General features: G+C 25.9%; 3 protein-coding genes and 2 long non-coding RNA genes across 6 annotated transcripts in view; 1 reads left to right on the top strand and 4 right to left on the bottom strand.

Annotated features, from left to right (window-relative positions):
• Window positions 1-569: 569 nt before the first annotated feature.
• On the bottom strand, window positions 570-2,925 carry LOC101239561 (uncharacterized). Of its 2 annotated transcripts, none has more exons than XR_010642527.1 (3): window positions 2,796-2,925; window positions 2,256-2,310; window positions 570-1,180 (listed from the first exon to the last, which is right to left on the bottom strand). It is a non-coding gene; the product is annotated as an uncharacterized LOC101239561 (long non-coding RNA). The 2 variants fall into 2 exon arrangements; XR_010642528.1 differs by having other exon boundaries at window positions 2,762-2,906.
• A 2,750-nt stretch (window positions 2,926-5,675) lies between these two features.
• LOC136088196 (V(D)J recombination-activating protein 1-like) lies at window positions 5,676-6,239 on the top strand. Its single transcript, XM_065811877.1, has one exon. It carries the CDS (start codon window positions 5,676-5,678, stop codon window positions 6,237-6,239), a length of 564 nt encoding a protein of 187 aa, XP_065667949.1.
• Window positions 6,240-6,432: 193 nt separating this feature from the next.
• On the bottom strand, window positions 6,433-8,642 carry LOC136087816 (uncharacterized). Its single transcript, XR_010642101.1, has 2 exons — window positions 8,373-8,642; window positions 6,433-6,653 (listed from the first exon to the last, which is right to left on the bottom strand). It is a non-coding gene; the product is annotated as an uncharacterized LOC136087816 (long non-coding RNA).
• Window positions 8,643-11,628: 2,986 nt separating this feature from the next.
• Window positions 11,629-16,704, bottom strand: LOC136088195 (zinc finger BED domain-containing protein 4-like). The gene is made up of 4 exons (XM_065811876.1): window positions 16,600-16,704; window positions 12,518-12,742; window positions 11,994-12,404; window positions 11,629-11,880 (listed from the first exon to the last, which is right to left on the bottom strand). Exons 1-4 carry the CDS (start codon window positions 16,702-16,704, stop codon window positions 11,629-11,631), a joined length of 993 nt encoding a protein of 330 aa, XP_065667948.1.
• Window positions 16,705-19,811: 3,107 nt separating this feature from the next.
• The window catches only part of LOC100215651 (serine/threonine-protein kinase Sgk1), a 29,239-nt gene continuing 21,266 nt past the window's right edge, over window positions 19,812-27,784 (bottom strand). The window contains exons 13-19 of the mRNA XM_065813705.1: window positions 26,850-26,886; window positions 26,669-26,755; window positions 25,787-25,990; window positions 25,628-25,678; window positions 24,988-25,077; window positions 24,539-24,596; window positions 19,812-20,449 (exon numbers count right to left, since the gene is read on the bottom strand). Coding sequence (XP_065669777.1) covers window positions 20,340-20,449; window positions 24,539-24,596; window positions 24,988-25,077; window positions 25,628-25,678; window positions 25,787-25,990; window positions 26,669-26,755; window positions 26,850-26,886 — 637 coding nt within the window. The 3' untranslated portion in view covers window positions 19,812-20,339. The remainder of the gene's footprint in view (window positions 20,450-24,538; window positions 24,597-24,987; window positions 25,078-25,627; window positions 25,679-25,786; window positions 25,991-26,668; window positions 26,756-26,849; window positions 26,887-27,784) is intronic.

Genomic DNA, 27,784 nt, shown 5'->3' with positions numbered 1-27,784 from the left:
AGATAATATGGTAAAATCATTAAACTCATTTAAGTTGCTAGCAAAAAAACACATTTTTAATTCGGAGGAATTACAAGAACTCCGTTAAGTTTTATCAAAATAGTTTTACTTTTTTATTCTTTGAAAAATTAATTGTACATATCTTTTGTAGTTATTTATGCAATGGTGTATATATTTTAAATCCTTGAGTATTTAAATTTGAAGTTTTTACATCTTACTTTTATCTGCAGTTTATTTGAACATTTTGACGACATTTTATTTTTTCAAGGGGCTCTATGAAAAGATTGTGGTGGTATTTTATCACCCATATCTTCTTTGAGTCCCGGTCTGTTTTTTTAAATTGTCTTATTTGTTTATATATTTTATTACGTGATAATCTTATGTAACTTATTTTATTAAACAGCAAAATATATTCTAAAACTAAAAAACTCTTTTTTTTATTTAATAAGTTTTTTCATTATTATGACATCACCATGACATTTTATTCTGGGTTACTATTTAGTTAAAAACCGATAAAAAATTTTTTAAATAAATTACTATTCTGAACTTTAAATTAATTTTCTAAACGATTGATGAAAACTTTTTCTATATTTTCAAAATACACAACAATCAATTTAAAAATTTTGCTGTACATAAAATGTTTCACATTTGTCATTTTCAACAGTGTGATATTTTTGCGAATAATTATATCGATCTATATTATAATTACCAGTATATAATAAAGTGTCGTACGGGGGCAGCTCATAACTAACTACAATAGGAACGCGTTGTTGATTGTCATCTATTATTCTAGAAGTTCTAAATACCGAAATAAAAATACTTAGAGATGACGTCATTATTCCAAAACATAACATACTTATTCCACATACCAGTAAAAGGTCTTTGTAAAAGAAGGTATCGTTTTTTTCAGCGTTGCTCTCAAACGTGGTATACATAGATGGCATCATACACGCGTAGGCTATTAGCAAAATTCCAATTGCTATAACAACTAAAGAAACAATAAAAATAAAGCAGACACTTTTGTTTCTCATACAATAGTATCGATAGCATTTAAAAAACAGGGTGTTCCCATCATTTTCTTTTTCGTACATTTTATGATGAAAAATTCGCAAAATGCCCAGTCTCTTTTTTAAATTCTTTTCCTCTAACATTGGCATTCTTCCATGTAAGTATTATTAATCTACAAAGAAAAACAAGTTTAGAAAACCTTAAAATTTTTTTGCATTTAACAAACATTGTCTCATAAATTGGCGTGAGCAGTTTTGTATATGTGTGTGATGAATTGTTTAAAAATAATGACTAATGACAACCAATACATTTATCTTAAAAAATAATTCATAATGTTTTTTATTTTGCTATATTTTCTTGAAAACATTTTCAACTGCACAAGTTTTATACGGTTTGCAATTTAGAAAGTTTGATATTTAAAAACAATAATGCATTTCATAACAAATATTAAACCAAGTGAACGTTTTAATGCACATGGCAATACACCGCCAGTTATACATTATTTATAAAATGTCATGTGAAATAAACAAGTTATAAAGTTTTCTTTATTTAAACAAGCGCAACTTTACTCCTTATTTTTATATCACGTGTTAGATTCTTCTTTTTTTTAAACTCTTTAAAAACATTTAGGACATGTGCGAGATGAAACTAATAACCTTTTGCACCTGGACAAAAGATAGAGAGATTGTAAAAACACATTGGTATTTTTTTAATTTTTAAATTATTTATGAATTGCGCTCAAATTTTATTCCATAAATTTCAGCTTATTAATTTATAATTTGAACTTTTTGAAAAGAAAAAACAATGAAGCACTTCTTTATAAGCTAAATGTTTTTTTAAACGCGTCTATTAGAAATAAACAACCTTATGATTGATGGAAAAATAAATTTAAAAAGTTAAATATTATGCAATAATTATTTGTAATAAAAATAATTGCTACCGTAGATACATCAAAATTTAAAGTTATTCTATTAATTTAATAATAATCTAAAAACATGTATATATATATATATATATATATATATATATATATATATATATATATATATATATATATATATATATATATATATATATATATATATATATATATATATTATACTTTGATGCCTAGAATCCCGTTAAACAAGTACACCTACGCCGACTTTAACTTTTTTTTCATTTACACTTAAAAACTGTAAATAAACTAAACAACATCAAGAATTAGTTTAAAAATATCGATTATATTTAAAGTGTAAATAGTTTACCTTGTAACAATTTGACTTCCGCATTCTTATATGCTTTTATAAGGTTCACGTTTAACTGCAAAATAAATAAAAAAATTTAAATTTCCGCTGTAAAATGTAGCAAATATGGTATAATAAGCTTTACTTTAGCAAAAAATATTCTTCAAAAATATTTAAAAAAAAAAAAAAAACTATATAAAAATGCGATAAAAAAAATAGCAACGTGTATTCTTTGAACTATAAGTACGAATAACGTAAGATTAATTAACCGGAAAACGTAATTGTACAACGTTAAAGAAAAATGACAAACACAGTTATTATATATATTGTTAGTTATTACTAATGTTAATGTAATATGTTGATATAAATAATCATTACTTATTCTTTGATTGATGCATTATTTTAAAAAGTTATAATAAATTGTAAGTATAATAAAAAAAGGAATACTAAATGTTTTTTTAATACTCTGAAAATAATAAATTTAAAAACATGATCTTCACGTTACTCGATAATATTATGCTAATTACCGTTGCTAAACTTAAAACCAAGCAAATTTAATACTTAATTTTTCCGTGCCATTCTTTTGGAGAAAGTACTTCACTCGTTAGTCATTTTTCCTCTTTAAAAAAGTCGAGTTAGCAACCGTTTTGTTAAAAATTACGTTAAGTTACCGACGATTTTCGCAGTCTAAGAATATTTTGTAAAGAAATTGGTTTCTAAGGAAACAAAACGTGGAAACAGATAAAAGAATAAATTTTTATATATTAGTACTAATTTTATATATTAGTACTAATTGATAAAATAAAAAAAATAAAAAAAACTTTAAATTCAAAATGACAGTTTATACAATTTAAATTTTTGAAACTTATAAAAATTTAAAACCTTAAAAGTTTTATTTTAGAGAGCTTTTGAAATTAGTTCTGTAGGTCTAAGTTAATTTGATTTAATATTTGACCACCAAATAAATTTGGCAAAAAACACAAGGATATAAAAAAAATGTGTTTCGAAAGAAAGTTTAAAATAAATTATCGAATAATAATCAAGAGTCTTTGAACTAGTAAAAAAACCTTTAGACCAACTTAAAATGTACTTTAACCGATGTTAGCTAGCAGAACTGTTATCGTCGAGGATAGGTTAAAAAAATAATAATAAATGAAGTTACAATAATTCTTGGTGCAAATTTCAAGATAGTATCTTTTCATATATCCTCATGAAGTTAAAAGTAACACCTGACTACATTTTGGTTTCAAACCAAACCGGCTTCATTTTGTTACATGTTAGTAACATCTGGTTGCTACTTTCTTTAAATAGCACTTCAACATTTTTTTTTTAAATTTAAAATGAAAACAAAACAAATACAACAAGTTAGAGCTAAACATTAACCTTTAAAGAATACAAAACTTATCGTTATATTATTATAAGTTGAAAAGCCATGTAACTTTTAAATTTTATAACAAGATCGTTATTATTCAAAACTCCGTGATAAGACCGTTTTTAAGAAAAAAAAAACAACCCGAAAACTTGTAATTTAAATTGTAATGGCTAGAACAAGACCCACATCCGAGTTAAATCTTAAAAATTGACTAGTGCTAAAAGAAAAAATAATGAAACCTTTTTTTTGTTTAAATTTTTGGCGGGAGGCACACTTTCTGTATGATCAATGCTCGCCATTCAAAATTATGCACACTGTTATATAATTGATCTTGTTATGAAATTAAAAAAAGCACTTAAACACAGGTATAAGCTTTCCCGCTTGATATTCACCAAATAATACTAGTTATGTTTAAAGTAAAACGTGGGTTAAAAATCCTACCAATTTTTCAGAGAAGAACTTTGTCATTCCCTTAACCCATTTTAAGTTAAGTTCGTACCAAATTTAATAACGTGGACCTTTCGTTAGGGGAAAATTTTCTTCATATTTTTAAAGAAGAATAGGACTTTGTCTTAAACTGCAGTTTGGAAATCTAACTCTAAACAGCATTTACTAAATATGGTTTTTTAAATATAAAAAAAATAAAAAATTGTTTGTTTTTGTTTTTGTTAACATTTAAAAATCAGTCTAAATATTTACTTATATTTTATTTGTAAAGGTTCTTTTATTTCTAAAGTTTTGTGTGTATTTTGTGTGTACTGTTTAATTTATTATTTATTAGGAATCTCAACTTTCAAAAGTTTTTAAAATCTATAAAAAATTTTTTAGACATTGGTGATAAGACAACGTCTAATTCTTGCTCCAGCAAGTTTTTTTGTTTTTTTTTCGTAATTTTAACAAACGACAAACAAATAACGCTTACTTTAGAAGTAAGAGATCCGGGCTCAAAGCGAGCTATGGGCATATTTAGAAACATTGAAAAGGTAGGAGGCGTGAATTTCTTATTTAAATGCTCTTCCGCGGTGCTCTGTAAAAAGACCGTTCTTGGGGCACCTGAAAAATAAAAATAAATAGATAGAAAATTTAAAAAAAATCATACTTAGTTGTCTTAAGTATCAATGACCATGTTTTTATACCTTTCATCTTGCTGGAACTAAGGTTAAAATTAATCTTAAGTTAGTTGTAAACATTTTTTCATTTTTATTTTGTGTCTAGCTTATAAAGAGGGCCTTATTGACTTATAGTTTTACTTGTGATTTCTCAAAAATCAAAATAGTATCTTTTATTTTATGCAATGATATCAAAAAGAAAAAACTTTTATTCAAGTAAGATAGCAATTGAATTAAATAAGAATTTCGTCTCAGCTGGACCAAACCTATAGGTTTGGTCCAGCTGAGTCATGGTCAAGTCTTGGTCACGGTCGTTTAGACTTTAGAAATAAGTGGAAAGTTATTATACGCAAGCGCAGTAGAGTTAAAAATAATTTAGAATTTTAATAATGGCTACGGATGCAACGTTATTAAAAACTTATCATTGACAACGAGTAACTTGTTTAATTTTAGATAATTAAATAGACTTGAAAACTATTTTTTTAAATGAAATTATTGTGAAAATAACTTGCAGCTGTACTAAGAAATGTTTTAAATAAAATACAAGACAACTGAATGTGAATAAAATCTACTTTCAGCTAAAGCTACTTTTACTATTTTTGTTTATAATATTTAAACCTTTTTTTAAAAAAATTTGAATTTAAAATTTTTATTTATTCAGCAAGATGAACCTTTTATCTTTTTTGCATTTTTTGCTTATATGAGGATTCAATTTTTTTTGCAGGGTTAAAATAAAATCTTAATCGTTAACTTTTTGTAACCTGTTGCTTCGGTACTCCTTTCCGATGTATACATACATAATAAATAGGAATTGGTTGATAAATATGGATAAATTACAAGGATTTGTAAAAAATAAATTTGTTTATAATTATATATATATATATATATATATATATATATATATATATATAAATATATATACACATATACAATTTTTTATATAGCCTAATATTAAATAAAATGGAACTTCACAACAAAAATATTAAACTCATTTGCAGAGTTTGTGGACAGTTACTTGGTAAAAAGCATTATTTTATAGGAGAAATTCTTACAGTAAAATTAGAGAAGCTGTTTCATGTTGAAATGACAGATTTGGAAATTGTCCATCCTCCAGAAATGTGTAAAAAATGTTATTGTACAATGAACAATGTGCTTTCAAAAATAACATCAACTGCCCTTGGTCTCTATACTAAGTGGAAACCACACTGTGATGACTGTTTTACTTGCCAATCAGTAAAAAAGCTTAGAAAAGGTTTAGTAGTTTCTAAACAACAATCTAGAAATGAAGCAAGATGTATTGGCCGCCAAAAAAATGATTCAAAGATATGGACATTTGCAATGTTCACTACCATAAAAGAAGCAATAACCATAATACAAGATGAAGACATAGATATATCAGAGCTAAATAATGAGTTAAATCCACATTTGCAACATTCCTTATGTAATATATGCGGTAAAGTTCAAAAGCAACCTTTAACTTTAAAAAAATGCGAGCATCTTTTCTGCTTTTTTTGTATTGTATAAATATGCCCTCAATGCCAAGAATATTTATTATACAAAGAATTTTGTATTGTAGAAAATTTTGTATTGTATAAATATGTCCTCAATGCCAAGAATATTTATTATACAAAGATTCATTAGCAAGTAACAAAACAAATTCTCTCATTAAAGTGTTGACTGTTGCATGTATTTCAACACAAAATAAAAGATCAAAATATAATTCAAATAAAAATATAAATATCTTTCATGCATAAAATACATTTTTCATTACTTCAATCTTTATGTAAAAAATATTCTAAATATATTCATATTGACTTTAACAGTTTCAAGCTAAAAAACATAAAAAAATTCCAAGAAAAAGTCTTTCTGCTTTAGTTTATTTTTCCCTTCTTTACAACAGGTTCGTTTCTATTTCAAGACCCAAATATGGTTGGAATACTAAAAAAAATGTATACTATAATATTTGTTTGTTTTAAATCAATTTTTATCATAATTTATTAATTTTGAATCAATATATACAAAACCAGACTGATGATTCAATAGATACAATCAAAATTATAGCATTCAATTGATAAAATCAAAAACATAACCAATGGTATTGCTTTGAAGCAGGCAATACAGTTGATTTATTTGACATTATTGACTAAATCGAAAGCCTGGAATAATAACATTCAAAATTTTAATCATAAATAAGAGTGCATAATAATATAATTTATGTATGTGTGTGTATATATATATATATATATATATATATATATATATATATATATATATATATATATATATATATATATATATATTAGGGCCTTGCGAATCAAGTGTTGCTTCGATTAAGTCGAAAAAAAAGATTCAAGTTTTTTCGAATCATATTTTATTTTGCGAATGTTGCTATTTTTTTAGATTTCTAAAGCTAAAATGTAATTGAAATGAGTTTTTACCCCAGGTATGGAGTTAGAGTAAATGAAAATAGTTCTAATATCACTTTTAAACAAACACCAAAAATATAATCCGGGCAAAAAGAATTTAATCAAAGAAATATTTTTATTTTTTTGGAAAAAAAAATGCTTAAATTTGGTTTACCACAAATTGCTGATTCGATTCGCAAATCAAGACCTGCTTTGAGATTCAATTCGAAACAAAATATGTCGATTTGCAGGGTCCTAATATATATATATATATATATATATATATATATATATATATATATATATATATATATCTGTGTGTGTGTAAATTATGTTAGTGTATTTTACAAATAGAGTGTTCAATGTACTTAAAGAACAGAGCAATATTAAATGCCTTGCTAAATAATAACATTTCCAAAAAATGTATGCTATGTTTGCAAGAAAAATTTGAAATAATTACTCATTTAAATCAGGAAAATTTATTAAATTAAAAATTTGAATTAATTTCTAAATGTAAACACGAAAATAAATACCTCTTAAAAAATTATAAAAACAAATGACCAAATTAAATTATCCCCATTCCAAAGAAATTTATTTAATAACTACTTTCTGTAACTTCCCGTTAACCAAAAAAATATAGTAATTTAAAAAAAAATTATTTTTATTTTTAGTTATAATAATTTATAACTTCCTGTAAAATAATTTTTTCTATAAATGGAATTTTTTTTAAATTTAGTAACTCTTCCTGATGATCCAGCAAGGGTGAAACTTAAAGTTGAAGAAAAAAGTTAGATAAGTGTTTTTTACTAATTTACATATATAATATATAATATATATATATTATATATGTAAATTATAGCCACATAGGAAAAGAGTACCAGAGCAACAGGTTACAAAAGTTTAATGATTAAGATTTTCTTTTAACCCTGCAAAAATAATTGAATCCTCATATAAGCAAAAAATACAAAAGAGATAAAAGGTTCATCTTGCTGAATAAATTTAAATTAAAAAATTTCTACGCTCAAAAATATTTTAAAAAAGGTTTAAAAATTGTAAACAAAAACACTAAAGTTGCTTTAGCTGATAGTAGATATTATTCACAATCAGGTCTTGTATTTTATTTGAAAAATTTCTTCGTACAGCTACAAGTTATTTTCAAAATAATTTCATGAAAAAACTAGTTAAAAACCTATTTAATTATCTAAAATTGAACAAACTACTTGTCAATGATTAGTTTTTATAACGTGGTTACCGTAGCCATTTTAAAAATTCTTCAATAAATGTAATTCCACTGCGCATGCGTATAATAACTTTCCTCCTGCAAACGACCGTGTGGTATAGCAAAAAACTTCACTAAATTTTTATCTACAAAAACGACAAGTCTTAACTCCTTTGAAGTATCTTTTAAAGAATTTAAAGTTGCCTTTAGAAAAATTAAACCAAATATAGTAATCGGAATTAATGATATCACAAAAACGTCCTTGTAAATTAAAATTTAAAAAAAAAAATCTTTTTCAGTACAGCAAACTTTTTAAATAATTTTGAAAAAGCGCAGAAAATTCTTATATAGATTATATAAAGATTATTATCATTTATAAAGATTATGAAAAAAAAATTAATTTCGTGTTATTTTTTAATGCACAAAATAAAGTTCAAATCTAATTACATGAGTTTAATATATGTTTAATACATTTTCTTTAAGAAAAGCCTCGCGTAAGTTAGTCAATCACTTGAATTAAATAAAAGGTACTATATGTTTATGTTGACGATAAAGATCTTTATCATTACTCAATCACAAGACTTAACAAAACGTGCGATATGTTTCCGTTGACGATAAAAATATTTGTCGTCAACAGAAACATATAGTGCGTTTTGTTAATTCATGCGATTGACTAACTTGCAAAAATGTAATTAAATTTGAACTTTGTTTTGTGAAAAAATACAAAATCATCGTCATTTCTTTTTCATAACCTATATATGTATATTTATTTATTTTATTTACCGTATAATATTATTTACACTAAGATTTATAATATTATACGGGCAGGACTTCAAAAAGATCGTAATGACCTTATCACGAAGCCCTTAACAAAACTCTATTTTCTTCTGCAATAAAAACATCTATGTACTATATAAAATAAATATATACCAAAAATATATAATCACTAAATATATCATAAATTTAATACTGTACATACTTCAGAAGTGAAACTCAAAATAAAACATAACAAATCAGTATGCAGTATAGCAACTAATATTGTTTAAAAAATCAAAAAAAAATCAAGAATATTTTTCGTTGAAAAAATGATTTTTTTATTAGATTATTTATAAAAAGTAATAGGTCAATTAAGATGAAAAAACAACATTAGGCCGTACTATATCATTTCAGGGAAAAGGTCCACGAAATTGAGCTTGTTTATTATTGCAAAAAGGTTTTTCTAAAATGCTATTATTACGTAGGCTATATTTGTTTTGGGGTTTAATTTTGTAAAGGTTTACAAAAACATCGGGGGACATAAGTTCTTTGCGTTTGTACATAAAACATAAAACATTAAATACATTTAGTTGATAAAGGCTTAAATTTATGGCTTCCATTTCTTTAAAAAGCAGTTCAGAGTTCGAAAAACGATTTTTTAAATTTATTATGCGAGCTGCGTGTTTCTGATGCCGATAAAGAGATTAAGTTTAGTTTTATGTCTACTTCGCCATATAATATTCGATGTGTACTTCCCCATATAATACTTGCATAATTGATATGACAGTGAATAAAAGAGTAATATAATTGTGTTAATTGCTTTTTGTTTAAAATACCTCAAGATTAGTATAGAATTCCAATGTTTTTTGCAACTTTATTAGAAATATTATTGATGTGTAATTTCCAAGACAGATTTTCTTCAATAAAAACTCCTGAAGTCTTTGTCATTTTTTCTCTTTTTAGGATGACATTGTCTATAAAAAGATCAGACATATTTACAGGCAGTATCTGTTTTTTATAATTTGGATAGAAAAGTATCCATTTTGTTTTTTCAATATTTAAAGATAGCCTAATTTTTTTTGAATTAAAGTGAAATTTTTTCAGATTCTCTGTTCATATAATTAAAAAAAAAAAGTACGTTTGTATTTTCATTAATTAATATTATTTTAAAAAAATGTTTATATTTTCATGTGACTGAAACAAGTTTGTGTCGTCTGCAAAAATTATAGTCTTTAAATTAGATGTTTTGTTAAGATCATTTATATATATGATGAAAAAGTGGTCCAAGTATGGGTCCTTGTGGGACATCATATGTTATGTTTAATAATTTTTGTGGTTGGGAACCTTTTTTAAAAACAAATTGCTTTTGGTTGAAGAGATAACTTTTGAACCAACTTAGAGTTTTACTTGCTATGCCATAACATTCAAGTTTTTTAAGCAAAATATTATGATCGACCGTGTCAAAAGCTTTTGACAAGTCAATGAAAACACCAAGTGTAAATTTTAAACTTTTAATACAACGTGTTAATTGAAGAATAGCATGTTCGGTTGAGTTGTTTTTTTTTTTTAACCGAACTGATTTTCATAAAGGAGTTTATTGGTAATTAGGTATGTGTACACTCTGTTATACATTATTTTTTCTAATATTTTTGAAAAAACTGAAAGAATAGAAATAGGTCTGTAATTTGTTATTTTAGTCGGATCTCCTGCCTAAAAAATAGATTCCATTTTTTTAAAAGTTGGAATAAAAACTTGTGAAATCTCTAGCGATGAACTATTCACACAAAATACGCTTTTTACGCTAACTAACCAAAAGTTATGTGGCGGAACTACCATTTAGCAAAACCCCGCAACGCAGGGTAAGGGGCCTGAGTTGTAGGGGCCTAAATTTTTTTCAAAAGTTGTCCAACAGTTTTTTAATGACTATACTTAGTTTAAAATTATTTTTCTCTCCTGGTGGTTTGGGCCTAAATAATATTTTGTGTGGAAGGGGGCAAAATTTGAAGTTCCACCACTGAAAGTTTTATTAGGGAAAGTAAAAGATTAAGAGAGACAAAGATTTGCAAAAAAAGGTAGACTTTCTCGACTGTAGTGTGATTAAAATAAAACAAATTTAAACAAATAAAAAGAACTTAAACAACACTTAATTGCTGTATCTTATTTTAATTGTTTTATTAACTTTAGATTGTAATGAACAAACATTATCTCCGTTATCTGCTTTTAGTCTGCTCCTTGTTGCTTCGTATATGTCTTCACCAGCACTAAATAACCTTTCACTTTCTATTGATTTACGGAGGTGCTGTAAGATATTTTAATGCCATCTTTTTTAGTTTTTCAAATTGCATTCCACATTTACTTCACCACAAAAACGGATAACCTGTATTTTCTAAAAGAGGCAAAGATAAATAGTTGTCTAATTCTTGAGTAATTGCAGACCTTAATATTGTTTGCTTTATAATTATGTCAGCAACTTCAATATCTATTAGTTCTCTTTCTGCCTCGGAACGTTTTTCACTCTGCTTTCTTCCAGTTCTCATAAAGCTCCAATAGTGAAAGCTCCAGTCGAGGCTGGAGCTTTTACAATTGGAACATCGTCGGAGTCAACAACATCTTGCGCTCCTTGCATTTCTTTCGATGCGTCTTCAAACGTTCTTTGTAGCATTTCAAATGAACTGTTCCAGCGAGTTGGAACATCTTGTTTCATTTTGTGAGCTTCAGTACTTAATTGTTGCTGAATTGATTTTAATTTTGCACATGCTGTTGGTAAATGATCAAACTTATTCCTCTACATAAAGTTAAAATTTCCTTGATGGTTTCTTGGCTAAATATAGAGTCATAAATACATAGCTGCAAAGTATGGATAAAGCATGGAATTAATGTCATTCCACTGTTTTGTACTGCAGCCTTTATACTGCTTGCATTATCGGTAACAATAAGATGAATTTTGCTTAACGGGATTTCAAAAGATTCTAGACCTTTTTGTAAATACTCTTTTATATGAACACCTGTTTGATTTTCCGGAAAATGAATTACTCGAAGAACAGCAGTTTCTTGCGAAAATTTAGTTGAATATATCAAATGTCCAGTAATGCTTAAGAATGCGATTTTCGCAGTATCCGCTGTCCAAATATCTGTCGTCAGAGACAAATAGTTTGCCGCGGAGATTTTTTTTTTTATATCTTCAAACAGTTCATCATACATGCTAGGAATTATGTTTTGGCTGAAATATGTTCTACATGGTAATTTGTAATTGGGGTAAGCATCTTTAATCAGTTCATTAAATCCGGTATCTTCAACAATAGAAAATGGCTGAATATCCAATGTTATAAGTTTTCCTATTATTTTATGGATTTGAATAGATCCGTGGTCATCAATATTCCATAGTTTTTTTTGTTTAAAGCCTGAATAATGTTACTTTGTACTGTAGTGGTGGTAGAAGCAACTGAGGTTTCAGAAATAGACGGAAATGATTGAACTTTTTTTTTCCACGCAAGTTCTAACTTTTTGGAATGCTTTAAACGCAAATGTTTTACCATTGCTGTAGTTCCATAAGACTTTAAAGATTTTCCTTCTCTCGTAACTAAACTATCATACAGTTTGCACTTGCTCATATGAGGAGTCGTGCTGATATCAAAAAACTTCCACAACTTTATTAATAATTAGCTTTAACGTAAGGCAAAAATTGAATTCTTTGGTCTTTAAAATGTTTGTGTAGGCCTTGGCCTTGAAACTCCTAACCTTGGCCTTGACCTTAAAACTCTTGGCCTTGTCCTTGGCCTGATCACTTTTGACCTTGGTCTTGGCATTGACCTTACTACTTTTGGCCTTGTTAACAACTCTGCCCTTAGTTATCCAAGGAGATAATATGTCTTTGGCCTTGAGATTTATTTCACATATTGGAAAATTAGAGTCATAGATTTTAAAGAAAGTTTAAAAAAATGTGTTATTATTATATAATCTTTTTCGTCAATATAAATTTTTTTTACAAAACTGTTAACGTAACAAACTGACTGGAGCAAGCAGAAGACGATGGTCTTATCATCTCGCCCCGTTAATTTCAATTATGTTTTACAATCAGTATCAATTAAATATAAGATAAACACAAATTATAAGATATTTAAATATATATAAATATAAGAACTCGTTTAAGTAAAATAGCCAAGTAAATGTGTCTTTATAAATATAAATACAATTAAATGCATTTTTATAAATATAACCATAATCATTTCCAGCTATTGTGTAAATGGAAAAAAAAAAAAAATTTCAAGACGTGTGAAAGTTTTTTTTTTAAATAAAAGATTTCAGTAATGTTGAGGTCAAGAAACTGTTGTTTAACAACGCATTTAAACAATTACATAATTATATATATATATTTATATATAAATTTAAACAATTACATAAATATATATTTAAACAATTACACAATTATAATTACAAAAAAATAACAAAGATGTTATATATTATTGTTATGGATAATGTTTATGTTATCATTAAAGATAATGTAATTCCAGTCCTGCTGTAAAATTTAATCTTTGATGATTTTAAGTTACAATTGTTAACAATACGCTTTTTTATTGTCATTCTACCCTCGTTTTTTATTTGATAATCTAATTTAATAGAAAAAAAGTATGGGAAAATGATCAGAAACATCAGTTTTAATAATTCCTTTTTTTAGAGATTTACTAATATAGTCTGCGGTTAATATATTATCAATTAAAGTCGACGAATGATTTGTAATTCTAATCTGTCTATCTATTATTGGTATGGTTCTGATTTCAAAAAAATTGTTATAAAATGTATATACACCTATAGTATCACTTACGGGTTAATTTTACAAAAAAACGAACACTTATGGGGACATTAGCATTATTGGGGACATTTTAGTGTACCCATTAATTTTTTGTCCCCGTACTCGGTGTAGTTAAGGCGATTTACAAATTATTCGATCTCATCAGGGTTAACAAGAATTTAGTTAAAATCTTTTGAAAAAGTGCCTTAATTTACTATAGATTCTAGTTCTAATCGGTTCTAAGAAGATTTTATTTAAAAAAAAAAAAAGAATTTTCGGTCTGGGTTTTTACATTTTTAATGCTACAAACATTTATTTTTATGATACGGCAAAATTTATCATTTTAAATTTTTTCGTCTTTTCATAATTCATAGATCTGATCATTTAACGGAAATATGTCGTATTCAACAAAATATCATACAGACGCTATAATATTTTAAAATTGCCTTAACTACACCGAGTAGGGGTGAGTAGGGTATTGGCGAACACCTAAGCGGGAATGCCAATTAAAGACACCAGTTATATAAAATTAATTATATTTATTGCTTATCAATTAGTTTAACTATTCAGTCACAAACCCTCAAAAACAATTTTTAAAAATCTTATTATAAAATAAAAATTTATGGCAAAAATAAAATCATTGGTGCTCGGAATTACCCTACCTACGTGAGGTAATTCCGAACACATCGGAGGGCAATCACAAACACTGTTGTGTAATAACGAATAAAATGCTAATTGTAATAACTAAGTCTAAAAATTATATTATGCAACAACAACAAAAAAAAAGGAGTGGTATTATTTCCATAGAAGCTACAATAGAGTGTTACTCAAGAAAAGTTGCATAAAATTATCAGAAAAAGTTAAAACCAAATTATAGTAAACAAAATCCGCAGCTTCATTGCACTACTGCACGTCTGGAACTGAGCATAGGATCCCTTCTCAGCAGGTAAAAATAAATTTATTTTTCTACAATGCTGTTTTGACCATGTTCGGAGTTATCCTGCGTTCGCCACTATCCCACTCTCTTCTAAGCACCGTTTTTTTGTAAAAAAAATGTCCCCGTAAGCAACTTTTATAAAGAACAAAAAGTACATACATCGACGATCAAATAGCCTGACTCACAAGGGAATGCTGCTACATCGACTAAGGGTTTGGTTTGGGTTAGCATCAAGGTCAGGCCTAGGGTTAGGGTTACGGCAAGGTTTAAATATAGTTATATTACTGTAATTAATTGTTTTTGTAAATAGATGAAAATAAAAATGAAATATAATATAATATAAATAAATAAAAATAACAAAAGTAAATTAAAAAAAATATTTTTATAATAAAAAAATAAAATTAAATATGTATAGATAAAAACAAAATTATAATGAAAATTATAAAATATTTATATTTATGATAAAAATAGTACAGAAAAAGTAAAAAAAAATACATAACGGGAACAAAAAAAACATGTCTCTGACAATGCCGACAAAGAGTATATATATATATATATATATATATATATATATATATATATATATATATATATATATATATATATATATATATTTATATTATATATATATTTTTTTTAAGTTTACAATACTAGTCGTATTACATAATTCATAAGCCGTAATACATAAACATAAGTCGCAATTACATAATTATACAATTACGCAAATAATACAATTCAGCGTACTAACAATATAAAGCTAGGTTTCCAAAAGAAGATCATAAGGATCTTATCATCGGAACCCGTAATACATAAACATAAGTCGCAATTACATAATTATACAATTACGCAAATAATACAATTCAGCGTACTAACAATATAAAGCTAGGTTTCCAAAAGAAGATCATAAGGATCTTATCATCGGAACCTTAAAAAGTAATATTTATAACGTATATATATAAAAGTGTGTGTATATATATATATATATATATATATATATATATATATATATATATATATATATATATATATATATATATATATATATATATATATATATATATATATATATATATATATATATATATATATATATATATATATATATATATATATAAAAGATTTAACGTATTTACATTATGCAAAGATACAACACATTTTAATATATAATAAGCTGAAGATTTAATAAATACATTTTACATACATTTTTAGTAGAATTTTAGAATGTTGTCCAGAGAGAGAATTAATTTTTTTAACTTAATTTTAAACACAAGAAAGATCAAAGTTTGGTAATACTATTTTATTCCAAAGGTGGGGTGCACGATATGAAATACAAAATTGATTTAACTTAGTTCTACAAAAAGGTTTATTTAAAAAACTATAATTTCTTAATGTGTATTTATTTATTGGTTTTAAAAAAAAAAGGTCGTTAAAAACAAATAAAGATAAATCGTTTTTCCATATAAAAGTAAAGCATAAGACTTTAAATACGTTCATTTTATAAACATCTAGAACCTTCATATAATCAAAAAATATTTTGAATCTGAAAAGCGATCCGCATAATTAACTACGCGGATTGCAAGTTTCTGACGGCGATAAAGATGTTGTAATTTACTTTTATCCGTACTTCCTCAGGCGATGAATTTAAATTATATAATTGTGATGAATGAATTTATATAATTGTGTATAAATAAATAATAGAGTTGGGTTAGGTTTTTTTTGTTTAGATAATTTCGGGCTTTGTATAAAATGCCAATATTTTTGGAAATTTTTGAGCTTACATGATCAATATGTTTCCAAGCAATATTCTCATCAAGATAAACACCTAAGAATTTTATAACAGTATCTCTTTTTATTATCCTTTCATCAATATAAATTTGAAGCATATTACTTGGTAAAAAAACGTTTTTTGCGCAGGAGTGAAAGATAATCCATTTTGTTTTTTTAATATTTAAAGTTAATTTATTAGCTTTGAACCAATTAGAAATGAGATTGAGTTCTTTGTTTATAGTTGAAAAGATTTCATAAACATCAGTATGGGATAAGAAAAGATTAGTATCATCAGCAAATATTATTCTTTTCAATTTGGAAGCATTGTTTAAGTCGTTTACATAGATTGAAAATAGTAGTGGTCCGAGAATAGAGCCTTGTGGAACACCACAGGTTATGCTCAAGGGTTAACTTTGCTGACCATCATTACTATACACAAGTTGTTTTCGATTTCTAAATAGCTTTTAAACCATTTTAAGATTTTATTGTTTAAACCATGTTTAATTTTTTTGATTAAAATGCGGTGATCGACCGTTTCAAAAGCTTTTGATAGGACAATAAAAACACCTAGTGTATATTGAGATTTTTCAAAAGATTCAGATTCATGTTATGTATAAATTGAATAATGGCATGTTCAGTTGAACTCCCTTTTCTAAAACCATACTGATTGTCATGAAATAAGTTGTTGTATTTAAAATAATTGTATACTCTGTTGAAGATAATTCTTTCTAAAATTTTAGAAAATATAGAAAGAACAGAGATAGGACGATAATTACTGATATTGGATCTGTTGCCTTCTTTATGGATAGGGGTAACCCTGGCAAGTTTTAAACGTTCACGAAAAATACCTTGATGAATAGATGCTCTGAAAATTTTTAAAAGAATATTTTTTAATATATATATATATATAAAATCCAATTTACTGTTTCTTAGCTATTTTTAATTAAAAAAAATGCCTTTCTTTTTATTTTTGTATTTTAATTTATAATATCGTTTATTATTTGCAAAATTTTCTATAGTATATTACAAAAACAAGAAAAGAAAAAAGTTTGAACTCTTTTATTTTAAAAATAACACATATACGTAAAAAGATTTCTACGAAAATCAAGATTGATACAAAAATTAACCCCAGATTTTTTAAGCTGGTAGAATAAACCAATACTGATACATTGAGACGCTTGAAAACCATTTGATTCTAGCAAGAGACCTACTGAACCTCCGCCGCCCTGAAACTGAGGTACAATAAAACTTCTCATTATGTTGTTTTCCAACTATTATTTTAATGTTTCTATTACGAACCGTATAATTCGATTCATCACTAAATATATATATATATATATATATATATATATATATATATATATATATATATATATATATATATATATATATATATATATATATATATATATATATATATATTTATCTCATTCATTTTCAGTCATTGAGAATTGAGAATTTTCATCTCAGTTATCGTGAGAGTTTTCTTGCAAAATTGTAGCCGTCAGTAGAATTTCTTGCGATTCTATATATACTATTATTATCAGTGATAATAATATTATTAGTAGTTTTTTTCTAAGTCTCCCAGGTCTGATTTTATCCAATGGGCTATCTGTTTTTGTGACACATGATTACGATAAGTTCCTGAGAGTCAATTGAATCTTTCTTCTAGAATTACCAGCAAGGCTCAAATTGATAGTTCTTTCTTTGATTTCTTTTAAAACTGATGTTTAACTCATTTTCTAAGCAAATATTGGCTTAAAATTGTATATTTTATTTAACGTGCACTAACAGTAGGTAATTTGATTTTGTAAATAAGTTTAAACGTAGTATTTTACAGAATATATGTTATCTAACGAAAGGATTACAATTGTTTTACTGTTTTTTGTCTGGGACCAGAAAGGTTCCAGAAAAAAACAGTAAAGGACATATAGGAGGTGTTTTTTTTTAATTATTTAGCAACAAACTAGTTAAATTAAATTTAAAAAAATTATTCTTGAAACATTCAATAATTTGTTTTTTTATTATAAGAGTTAAGCAAAAGAAATTTTTTATCTGAATTTCTCAGAAGTTCTTATATTATTGTTGTACGTACTCTATATATATTACATAGTTATGCTTACCGCGAATGGTAAAAAAAGACTTTTAAGTTGTTTGCAGGAAAAAATTACCTACCCGCCCGAAGAAACCACTCAAGAAAAAATCTCCTTTCGGGGAAAGTTTACCCAGGAAAAATCCCACCAAAAGTTTTTTATTTTTTTACTGCTCATAAAATTTACGATATATCAACAAAACAGTTGTTCATCTTTTATAGGTACACAATATGTTACAAGCATTTTATGTTACAACAAATTGTTACAAGCAATGCCTTAATCATTCATTTTGTATACATTGACTGACAAATAGGTAGAACATGCAAGGAGTGCCGCTACGTCCACTGACACATAGGTAGAACATGTAAGCAGCGCCGCTACATTGATTGAGGGTTTTGGTTCAGGCATTCACTCTATCAATTAAATAAAATAAAAAATTTTTAACTATTTTTTTATTTGATTTTTCCAGGGGATTTTTTATTAAGGCCCGGGGGGTGGAGGAGATATTTAAGGTGGATTATTTACGGGGGAATTTTTTTTATTTTAATCTTTTATTGACTGATTTTACATTGAGTACAACTCAGTGTAAACTGAAAGTTTACATTGAGTTGTATTAATGTAAACAGAATCAAATCAAGGAGTATTCGTCTATAATAATATGCGTCTGCTTAGCTTTTATTCGCGAAAAAAAAACCAATCTACTTAAACAAATAAAAAAAAAGAGACTACCACTATGCCGTTACTTTTTACCTATCCTATGATGATATCGTTGACCCCAAATCGCAGGTAAACATTCTTCAATTAATTTTTTTTTTTTTAAATAAATCCTTCATAACTTCAAAATAAAACTAATTAGTTCTTATATCACTTTTTAAAATTTTCTCTCTATTTTTTGGCCTTAAAATGTTGCTTAATTAATACTACAGTAAACATCGTTGAATTCGAAAAATAGAAGCAGAATTCGAAGGAGGAAAATTGTTAAAAGATGAGCAACAAAAAAACTTATTTTTTATCATAATACTATTTCAACAATCTTTGATCGAAATCTTTTCAATTAATATAATTGTTGGAAAGCAATTAAAATAAAATGTTAATATTTTCACATTTGAACGACAGAAAAACAAAAAATATCAACAAAAAAATTATTTACTTCAATTTAAAAAAGAATCTTTCAGGATATTAATTATAAAAAAAATTTTCACATCTATTTTTCAATAATTACATTTGAAAACTTTGAATAAAAAGTTTAAACTCAAAATTTTTTTCATTTACAACGAAATTTTCTTATACAAATTTTTAAGAATATTTCATTTACAAAGAAATGTTCTTAAAAAACAAAAGCATCAGATAAAACATTAAATCCCCCTGTCAAAATAATTGACTGTAGAAAAAACAAAAAAGTAAATTCATTCACACCAATAAAAAAAAAAAAAAAAAAATTAAGTCTTGCTCTTGGTAATAATTTTGAGAAAAAAAACATTAGAATTATATATAGCAAACATCTAAGTTACTAACCAACCCGATTCATAAGCATCAACATAAACTATTCGACATTTGCTTAACAGAGACATGGTTCTTTTTTAAATTAAAAAAGTAAAACAAAAAAATATATATAATTATACTATACTATTAAAAGATTAATTGAAAATCACTAAAAACTATTCTTGGAGATTTTCAGCAGGAGGGACATATGTAAAACCTAAAAAAGCGTCATCAGGATCGTCGACGCTAGCTGAAACCATTTGACTGCCAACCTTGGATACCGAGGCTGTAATTAAAATAATTAAGAATTAAATAATATCGGGGAATATTATTATAAAATTACCGAGAAAAAAAAAGTTTCTAATATACAACTAAACTAATTTTAGTTTAATGTTTTAGTTTTATGTTTAGTTTAATGAACATTACATATACTTTAACAATGACTTTTTGATAAGATTTTATAAGCATTATTCCACACGTAACTAAGTATATATATAATATATATATATATATATATATATATATATATATATATATATATATATATATATATATATATATATATATATATATATATATATATATATATATACACACACACACATATACATATACACACATATGTATATATATATATATATATATATATATATAATATAGTTATATATATATATTTATATATTATATATATATATTTAAATATAATTATATTATATATATATATATATATTTATATATTATATATATATATTTATATATTTATATTTATGTATTAGTAGTAGTATTATATATTTCTTATATGATCGTCAGATCAGTCAAGAAGGATCCCTGGATATCATCAGTCGAGATACAAAAGCAATTAGAGCTGCCTGTATCGGACCGAACAATCAGACGAAGTGCTGATGAAGCCGGATTGTTTTCTCGACGCCCTGCAAAGAAACCGCTGATTTCACTAAAAAACCAGAAGAAAAGACTCCTGTTTGCTACATCTCATATTGACTGAAATGTGCAGAAATTCAACATCATTGGGAGCGATGGCATTTGCCGTGTACGTCGACCGGCCGGAAAACGCCTCGATTTACGTTACTGCCATAAGACTGTGAAACATGGTGGAGGCAATGTAATGGTCTGAGGGTGTTTTTCTGCTAACAGTCTAGGCCCAATACATCGAAACGATGGACCGTTTCATGTATAAAAATATCCTGAAATATTTTATGTTACCTCATGCTGAATGGAATATGCCAATAAAATGGGTTTTTCAGCAAGACAACGATCCGAAACACACTGCAAAAGTAGTCAAGCAGTGGTTTCAAGACAACCACCTATTGGTGATGGATTGGCTGCCTCAATCTCCGGATCTCAACCCTATCGAGAACCTGTGGGAGATCGTCAACCGCAGAATTAATCGTGAAGGTGTTCGTAATAAGGATCAGCTGTTTAAACAAATCCAAAAGGCCTGGGCAGCGATTACACAAAGTTTCATTGATCACCTGATCGAATCTATGCCTCGAAGATGCAAGGCTGTGATCGACAACAAAGGATTCGCCACGAAATATTGATAGCGAAATACAGCTTGGTCAACATTTTGTCGAGTTGCACTTGTTTTGTCCAGAAGGAAATCAACTTTTTTTTAATACTTTTGATTAATTTATTAACTTTCGTGTACAAATAATGAACTTTGTGATGAATAAGACTTGAAGAACTTTGTCTCTAAACAGTTACATAGTTATTTCTCTAAATTGAAAAAATGCAGCACTTTTATATAAAAAAAATTAAATTAGCATTATTTGGTTGCACTCGTTTTGTCCGATACTGTATATATACATATATATATATATATATATATATATATATATATATATATATATATATATATATATATATATATATATATATTACAATTGGTTGAACTCTGATGGTAATATATATATATATATATATATATATATATATATATATATATATATATATATATATATATATATATATATATATATATGTATATATATATATATATATATATATATATATATATATATATATATATATATATATATATATATATATATATATATAGATCTATAGTTTGTTGGCTTTGGGAAGAGCGGAAGGAAAAAAGTGATTCTTACGCCAACATATACGTCACTTTTAATTACTTTTAACTTTCGTCCAACATTTCCGTGTTGGACGAAAGTAAAAACCATTAATTTAATTACAAACTAATCGTTTTTTAAAAAAACCACAAAAACGCAAATTTAATTGACCAGAATGTTTTTAAAAACATTCTGAATGTTTTTAAAAACATTTTGAATGTTTTTAACAATATAAACAATGTTTTTATTTTAATTTTTTTTAATAAAATGTTTTTATTTTTATTTTTTTTAATAAAATGTTTTTATTTTTATTTTTTTTACTGTAAATCATGCGCGGAGTGTTGCTACATCGACTATCTTATAGCCTGACTCGCAAGGGAGTGCTGCTACATCGACTGACAAATAGCCTGACCCGCAAGGGAGTGCTGCTACATCGACTGAGGGTTTGGTTGGGGCAGGCAGTCTATCATTATTAAAAAAAAAAAATTCCGGTCTTGCATTTTACTTTTTACTTTTTGTCAACAAAATATGGAAAAAACTTTCGGACAACATCTAAGGGTTCTATATATATATATATATATATATATATATATATATATATATATATATGTACAACTAATATGCGCTCACTCTGTAACAAAATAGGCATTGACATTGCCTGTCTAACTTTTCAGTTAATTTAATAATAATTAATTAAATCTAACATTGACAAGCAATGTTAATGTTAGATTCTGATTAAAAATCTCGATTTTGTTAGAGTGAGCGCATATTAGTTGTGCATATATACATATGTCGGAAAATCCATCAAGGGAGACGAGAATGTGTAAAGTAAAATGAAAAAGAAGTAACAAGTTTATGGCCAAAGAAATTAAATTTTCTACATTTATCAATTCAAGTTGTAAAGGCAAAACTGGATCAAGTGCTGAACACGTATAATAAATGTGTACAACACATTTATTATATGTGTTCAGCACGTATAATAAATGCGTTGAGATCACAAAAAAAGATAGTGAATGGCTCTGCAATGAGAAAAAAATAAAACAGTATACAACTGGGAAGCCATCTAAAAGAGAAAATGCCCTTGAAGCTTACTTTAACAACAATAACGGCAACAGTAACAACGCCAAGTTCTGAATCTGAGGTAGAATATAAGGAGTCTGGAGATTCATAAGAACTTTCCACTAGTACCAGTAAGATAGCAAAACCAAGACTGCAACCAAATTAGTAACATCTTCAAAGTTATCAACCAGCATAGAAGCAATTTGTCGACAGTTACCTCAAGATGGGATTGACATTTATATCATGTTATTGACTGTGTCCTTCACGAAGTCAAGGATGTAGAACTTGGAGGAAACAACATGTCGCCCAATATCGAATATCAGTTTATTCTGGAACTTGTAAAGAACTATGAACAGTTCAGGAAAAATTTCAAGAATGATAAAGAAGTGATTGCTGAAACAGCAGAATGGCGTGATGATATGAAATTTCTATTTCCTTCAACTTGGGTATTCAGCTTTTTTAAAGAACCTGGAGTATTTTCTCAAGTAAATAATGCAAGATGGAATTTCCAAGCAATACTAGATCTTTTGAAATTTATTCTTCTACCAAAGAGAAGAGACTCACTACTCAATACTTGTAGATTTATCTCATACAGATGGGCAGACCATTGGTTGACCAAATGTACAATGCAGATGATTATCAGAAGCTTTGTAGCAGGGTGGATGGTCACAAAAAAGCGTTAAACTCAGTGAAAAAATTTTGGAATCAGGAACCATCAAGACTGAAAATTCCCAGAACAACTTAGTGTGCAGAAAAAGCATCTTTTTGTTATAAACAGTAACTTTTAGTGTTTTGATTTAACAATAAACTGTTAAATGCTTAAATCTACATATTATTTTTCCAATTAAAGAAATTAGAACTAAAACATAAAGATCATAAAATTGTTTAAAATTTTATTTGAACGTATAATTGGTAAAGTCAAGTTTTTGGTTTAAGGGTGACCTTTTTCAACAAGAAAATCAAATTAATATTTTTTATATTAATTTTGTAAAAATAATCATCAATTTATGACTCAGGAACATGGGGTCAAAAAAAAGTCATAACTCAAACATCTATTTCAGGCTTTAAACTCAGATACACATGTTTGGCAAAAATGCACATGACAACACAAATCAAAATGCATAAACTTATCAATGCTTCATTAATGATAAAATTAATAAACATTTTTATAGCAAAAATTTTTCTTTTTGAAATTTAATGTTAAGAAGTAAAACTAGTCAAACCTGGGACAGGTTCTCTAACAAATTCTGGATCAAAATGTTTTAAGTCCATTTGACCACTCTATAATTAAAAAAAAAGTGAATATATATATATACATATATATATATATATATATATACACATATATATATATATATACATATATATATATATATATATATATATATATATATATATATATATATATATATATATATATATATATATATAAATATATATATATATATATATACATACATATATATACATACATATATATACATACATATATATACATACATACATACATATATATATATATATATATATATATATATATATATATATATATATATATATAATTACTTTTAACTCAAATTTAAAATTATTGTTTTTTAATTATTTTTAGAGAAAATTAGTAATTAGAATACAAAAAATTTTCCTATAAAACATTCTAAAATTGTTTACTTACAACATTAGGATTATAAGGCGGATCAATTTTCTTATTGTACAGATCTGTAAAGTTAATAGTTCTGAAAAAAGGATGACTTTTAATCTCATCCTAAAATCAGAAAAAAAAAAAAACATTAAGATAAATAATTATTAATGTTAGAACTTTAAAAACAATTACATTACAATTAAAGGTATTCAAGTTAATTCACTATCAGGCTCAGCTGCAGATATTTGGCAGCTTTAGGCTGGAACAAGGTTCCAGATATTTGGAGTAGTCAATTTTACAAAAAATACTTTCATTATTTAAAAATAAAACTCAAGTTATTAAATACTTTAGATTTTACAACTTTGAACTGAATAAATTTTTTTTTCAATAATAATGCAATTTTCTGAGAATGAGTTTCTGAATAAATTAAAATGTTCATTTTTACTTTATGCAAAGTTATGTTTCTTTCTTGCTTTCATGTTTACAAAATCGTCAATTAATCTTGAATAGTGGAGTTTAATTTTTTTTAGTTTTAATAATTTGTTTTGTTTATATCTACTTATTTTAATATCTTGAAAGTTAAAGATAGTTACCATAACAATTTAAAAATTGAAATGTTTGAAATATTCTTTTTTTTTAATGTATCTTTACAAAATCAAAAAATAAAACTTACAAAATCTGCATTAGAATTTCCTAAACGCTTTGTTCTATCTTTTTGAAGAAGCTATAATAGTAAAAAACAATATTAAATAGTTTGATTGGACCAAAAAAATTTTGAAATAATTATTAATTAAATTAAAATTTTAAAATAAATTATAAAGAACTTCTCTACCTGTTCAAGCAAATGTCTTGCACTTTGGGAAACATTTGTTCTAAGCCGAAGCGGTTTATGAAGAATATTGTCATACATTTCAGCAGTATCACGAGAATAAAAAGGGGGAAGACCATACATCATCTCATAAGTCACTGCACCTAAGCACCACCAGTCAACTGACTTGTCGTATGCTTGTTTTCGAAGTACCTCTGGAGCTAAATACTATAGTTTAAAAATAGTAGTCTTTTAGAGCAATTAGATTACTTAATACTGTAATTTATTAAATAAAAAGTTTAAGCCTTTTTTAAATTAACACTTAAAACATAAATTATAATAAGAATGAATAAAATAAAAATAAATCAAATAAATAAAAATAACTTGAATTAACTTAACATAAAATAATTAAAAAACCCAAATAATGCAAACAGGTTTTTGGTTAAGTCAATGAATCTTGAAAACAGCTTATTAACTATTATATTAATAATAACCAATAAAATCATGGTTTGCAAAAAAGCGAGCACTTTACCGGTTTACATTTTACCTAGTACCAATAAACTCTTAAATCTAAAAAATATTTTTAATGGGGTAAGTTATTTAGGAGGTAACTAAAAAAAAAAAAATTATATCTTAACTAGGTTAAATTATTTAGGGGGTGATTTAAACCTAATTATATCTCATATTCATTGCTCAATATGATTAAATTGTTAAAGAGGTAATTTTAAAAACAACCAACTTAAATCTTTTATTCATTGTTTGATTAGGATAAATTATTAAGGCAGTTTTTGTAAAAAAATCTGTTTATATCTTATATAACTTCACGGGCGGTATATTTAAGGGGATAATTAAAAGAAAAAATTAATAAACAAAAGCAATTATTTGATAATTAGCAACAATTAATACCTCTGGAGTACCACAGAAAGTAGATGTTGTTCCTTTAGGTTCAATTCCTTCTTTACAAAGTCCAAAATCTGTTAAAACCACATGACCCTGAAAGAATTTTAAAAAAAGTAGTTTAAACAGACAATTCAAAATAACTCTTTAATTTAAGTATCTAAAATTTTATAACTAAATATATAAATACTTGTGAATCTAATAAAATATTCTCTGGTTTCAAATCTCTAAAATAAAATTAAAATAAAATTTTAAAACATTGAAGATCAATAAAATCATATACAAAACAAAATTACATGTGATCTAGCAACAAAGAATATATAAATTATACAAATTGTTGTAAATATATATATATATATATATATATATATATATATATATATATATATATATATATATATATATATATATATAACTTTATGTAATTCCATTTTTTATAAGGAAACGTTTTCAGGCCTTCATACCTTCTTTTGTTGCTGATATCTTTATCACACAAGGTCAATTTAATTAAACACTTAATTGATACAACCTTTAAAATTAATACTAAACTTGATTTTTACTCTAATATTGTATCCATCTTGACTTATAAATAAAATTTATAATTCTTATTTTACCAAAAACTATTTCTACTAATCAATACGAGTCTAAAAACCAAGAAGTCATAAAAAACTACTTTACACTTCCTTATGCTGTTAATATACCTGTTCAAGTCAAAAAGAGTTTAAACTATCATTGAAAATATTTTAAACCTATATCTTTTAATTTGATTTTTACCTCTTTTAAAATCTCTAATATGTTTTCACTAAAGGATCCTCTTTCTGTAGAGTTCAAATCATTTGTTGTTTATAAATTTGTATGCGCAGGATGTAATTCCTGTTATACATGCAAAACTTCTCGCCACTTTAAAACACGAATGTTTGAACACTGCAGAAGAGACAAAAACTTAAATATATACAAACATCTTTGTTTTGATAGCTAAATGGGTCATTTCAGAAACACTATAAGTAATTTTTGGACAAAAATAATGAAGCATGGAACCATGTTATATGTAGGTAGATGATGTTATATACATGTCAGACCTTTCAGTCAATACATAAGCTGTTGACTGAAAGGTCTGACTAATGT

This window comes from Hydra vulgaris, chromosome 12 (assembly GCF_038396675.1).
Source record: "Hydra vulgaris chromosome 12, alternate assembly HydraT2T_AEP".
NCBI lineage: Eukaryota > Metazoa > Cnidaria > Hydrozoa > Anthoathecata > Hydridae > Hydra > Hydra vulgaris.
Note: the sequence above shows the minus strand (reverse complement) of the source record. Positions and strands in the feature narration are given on the sequence as shown.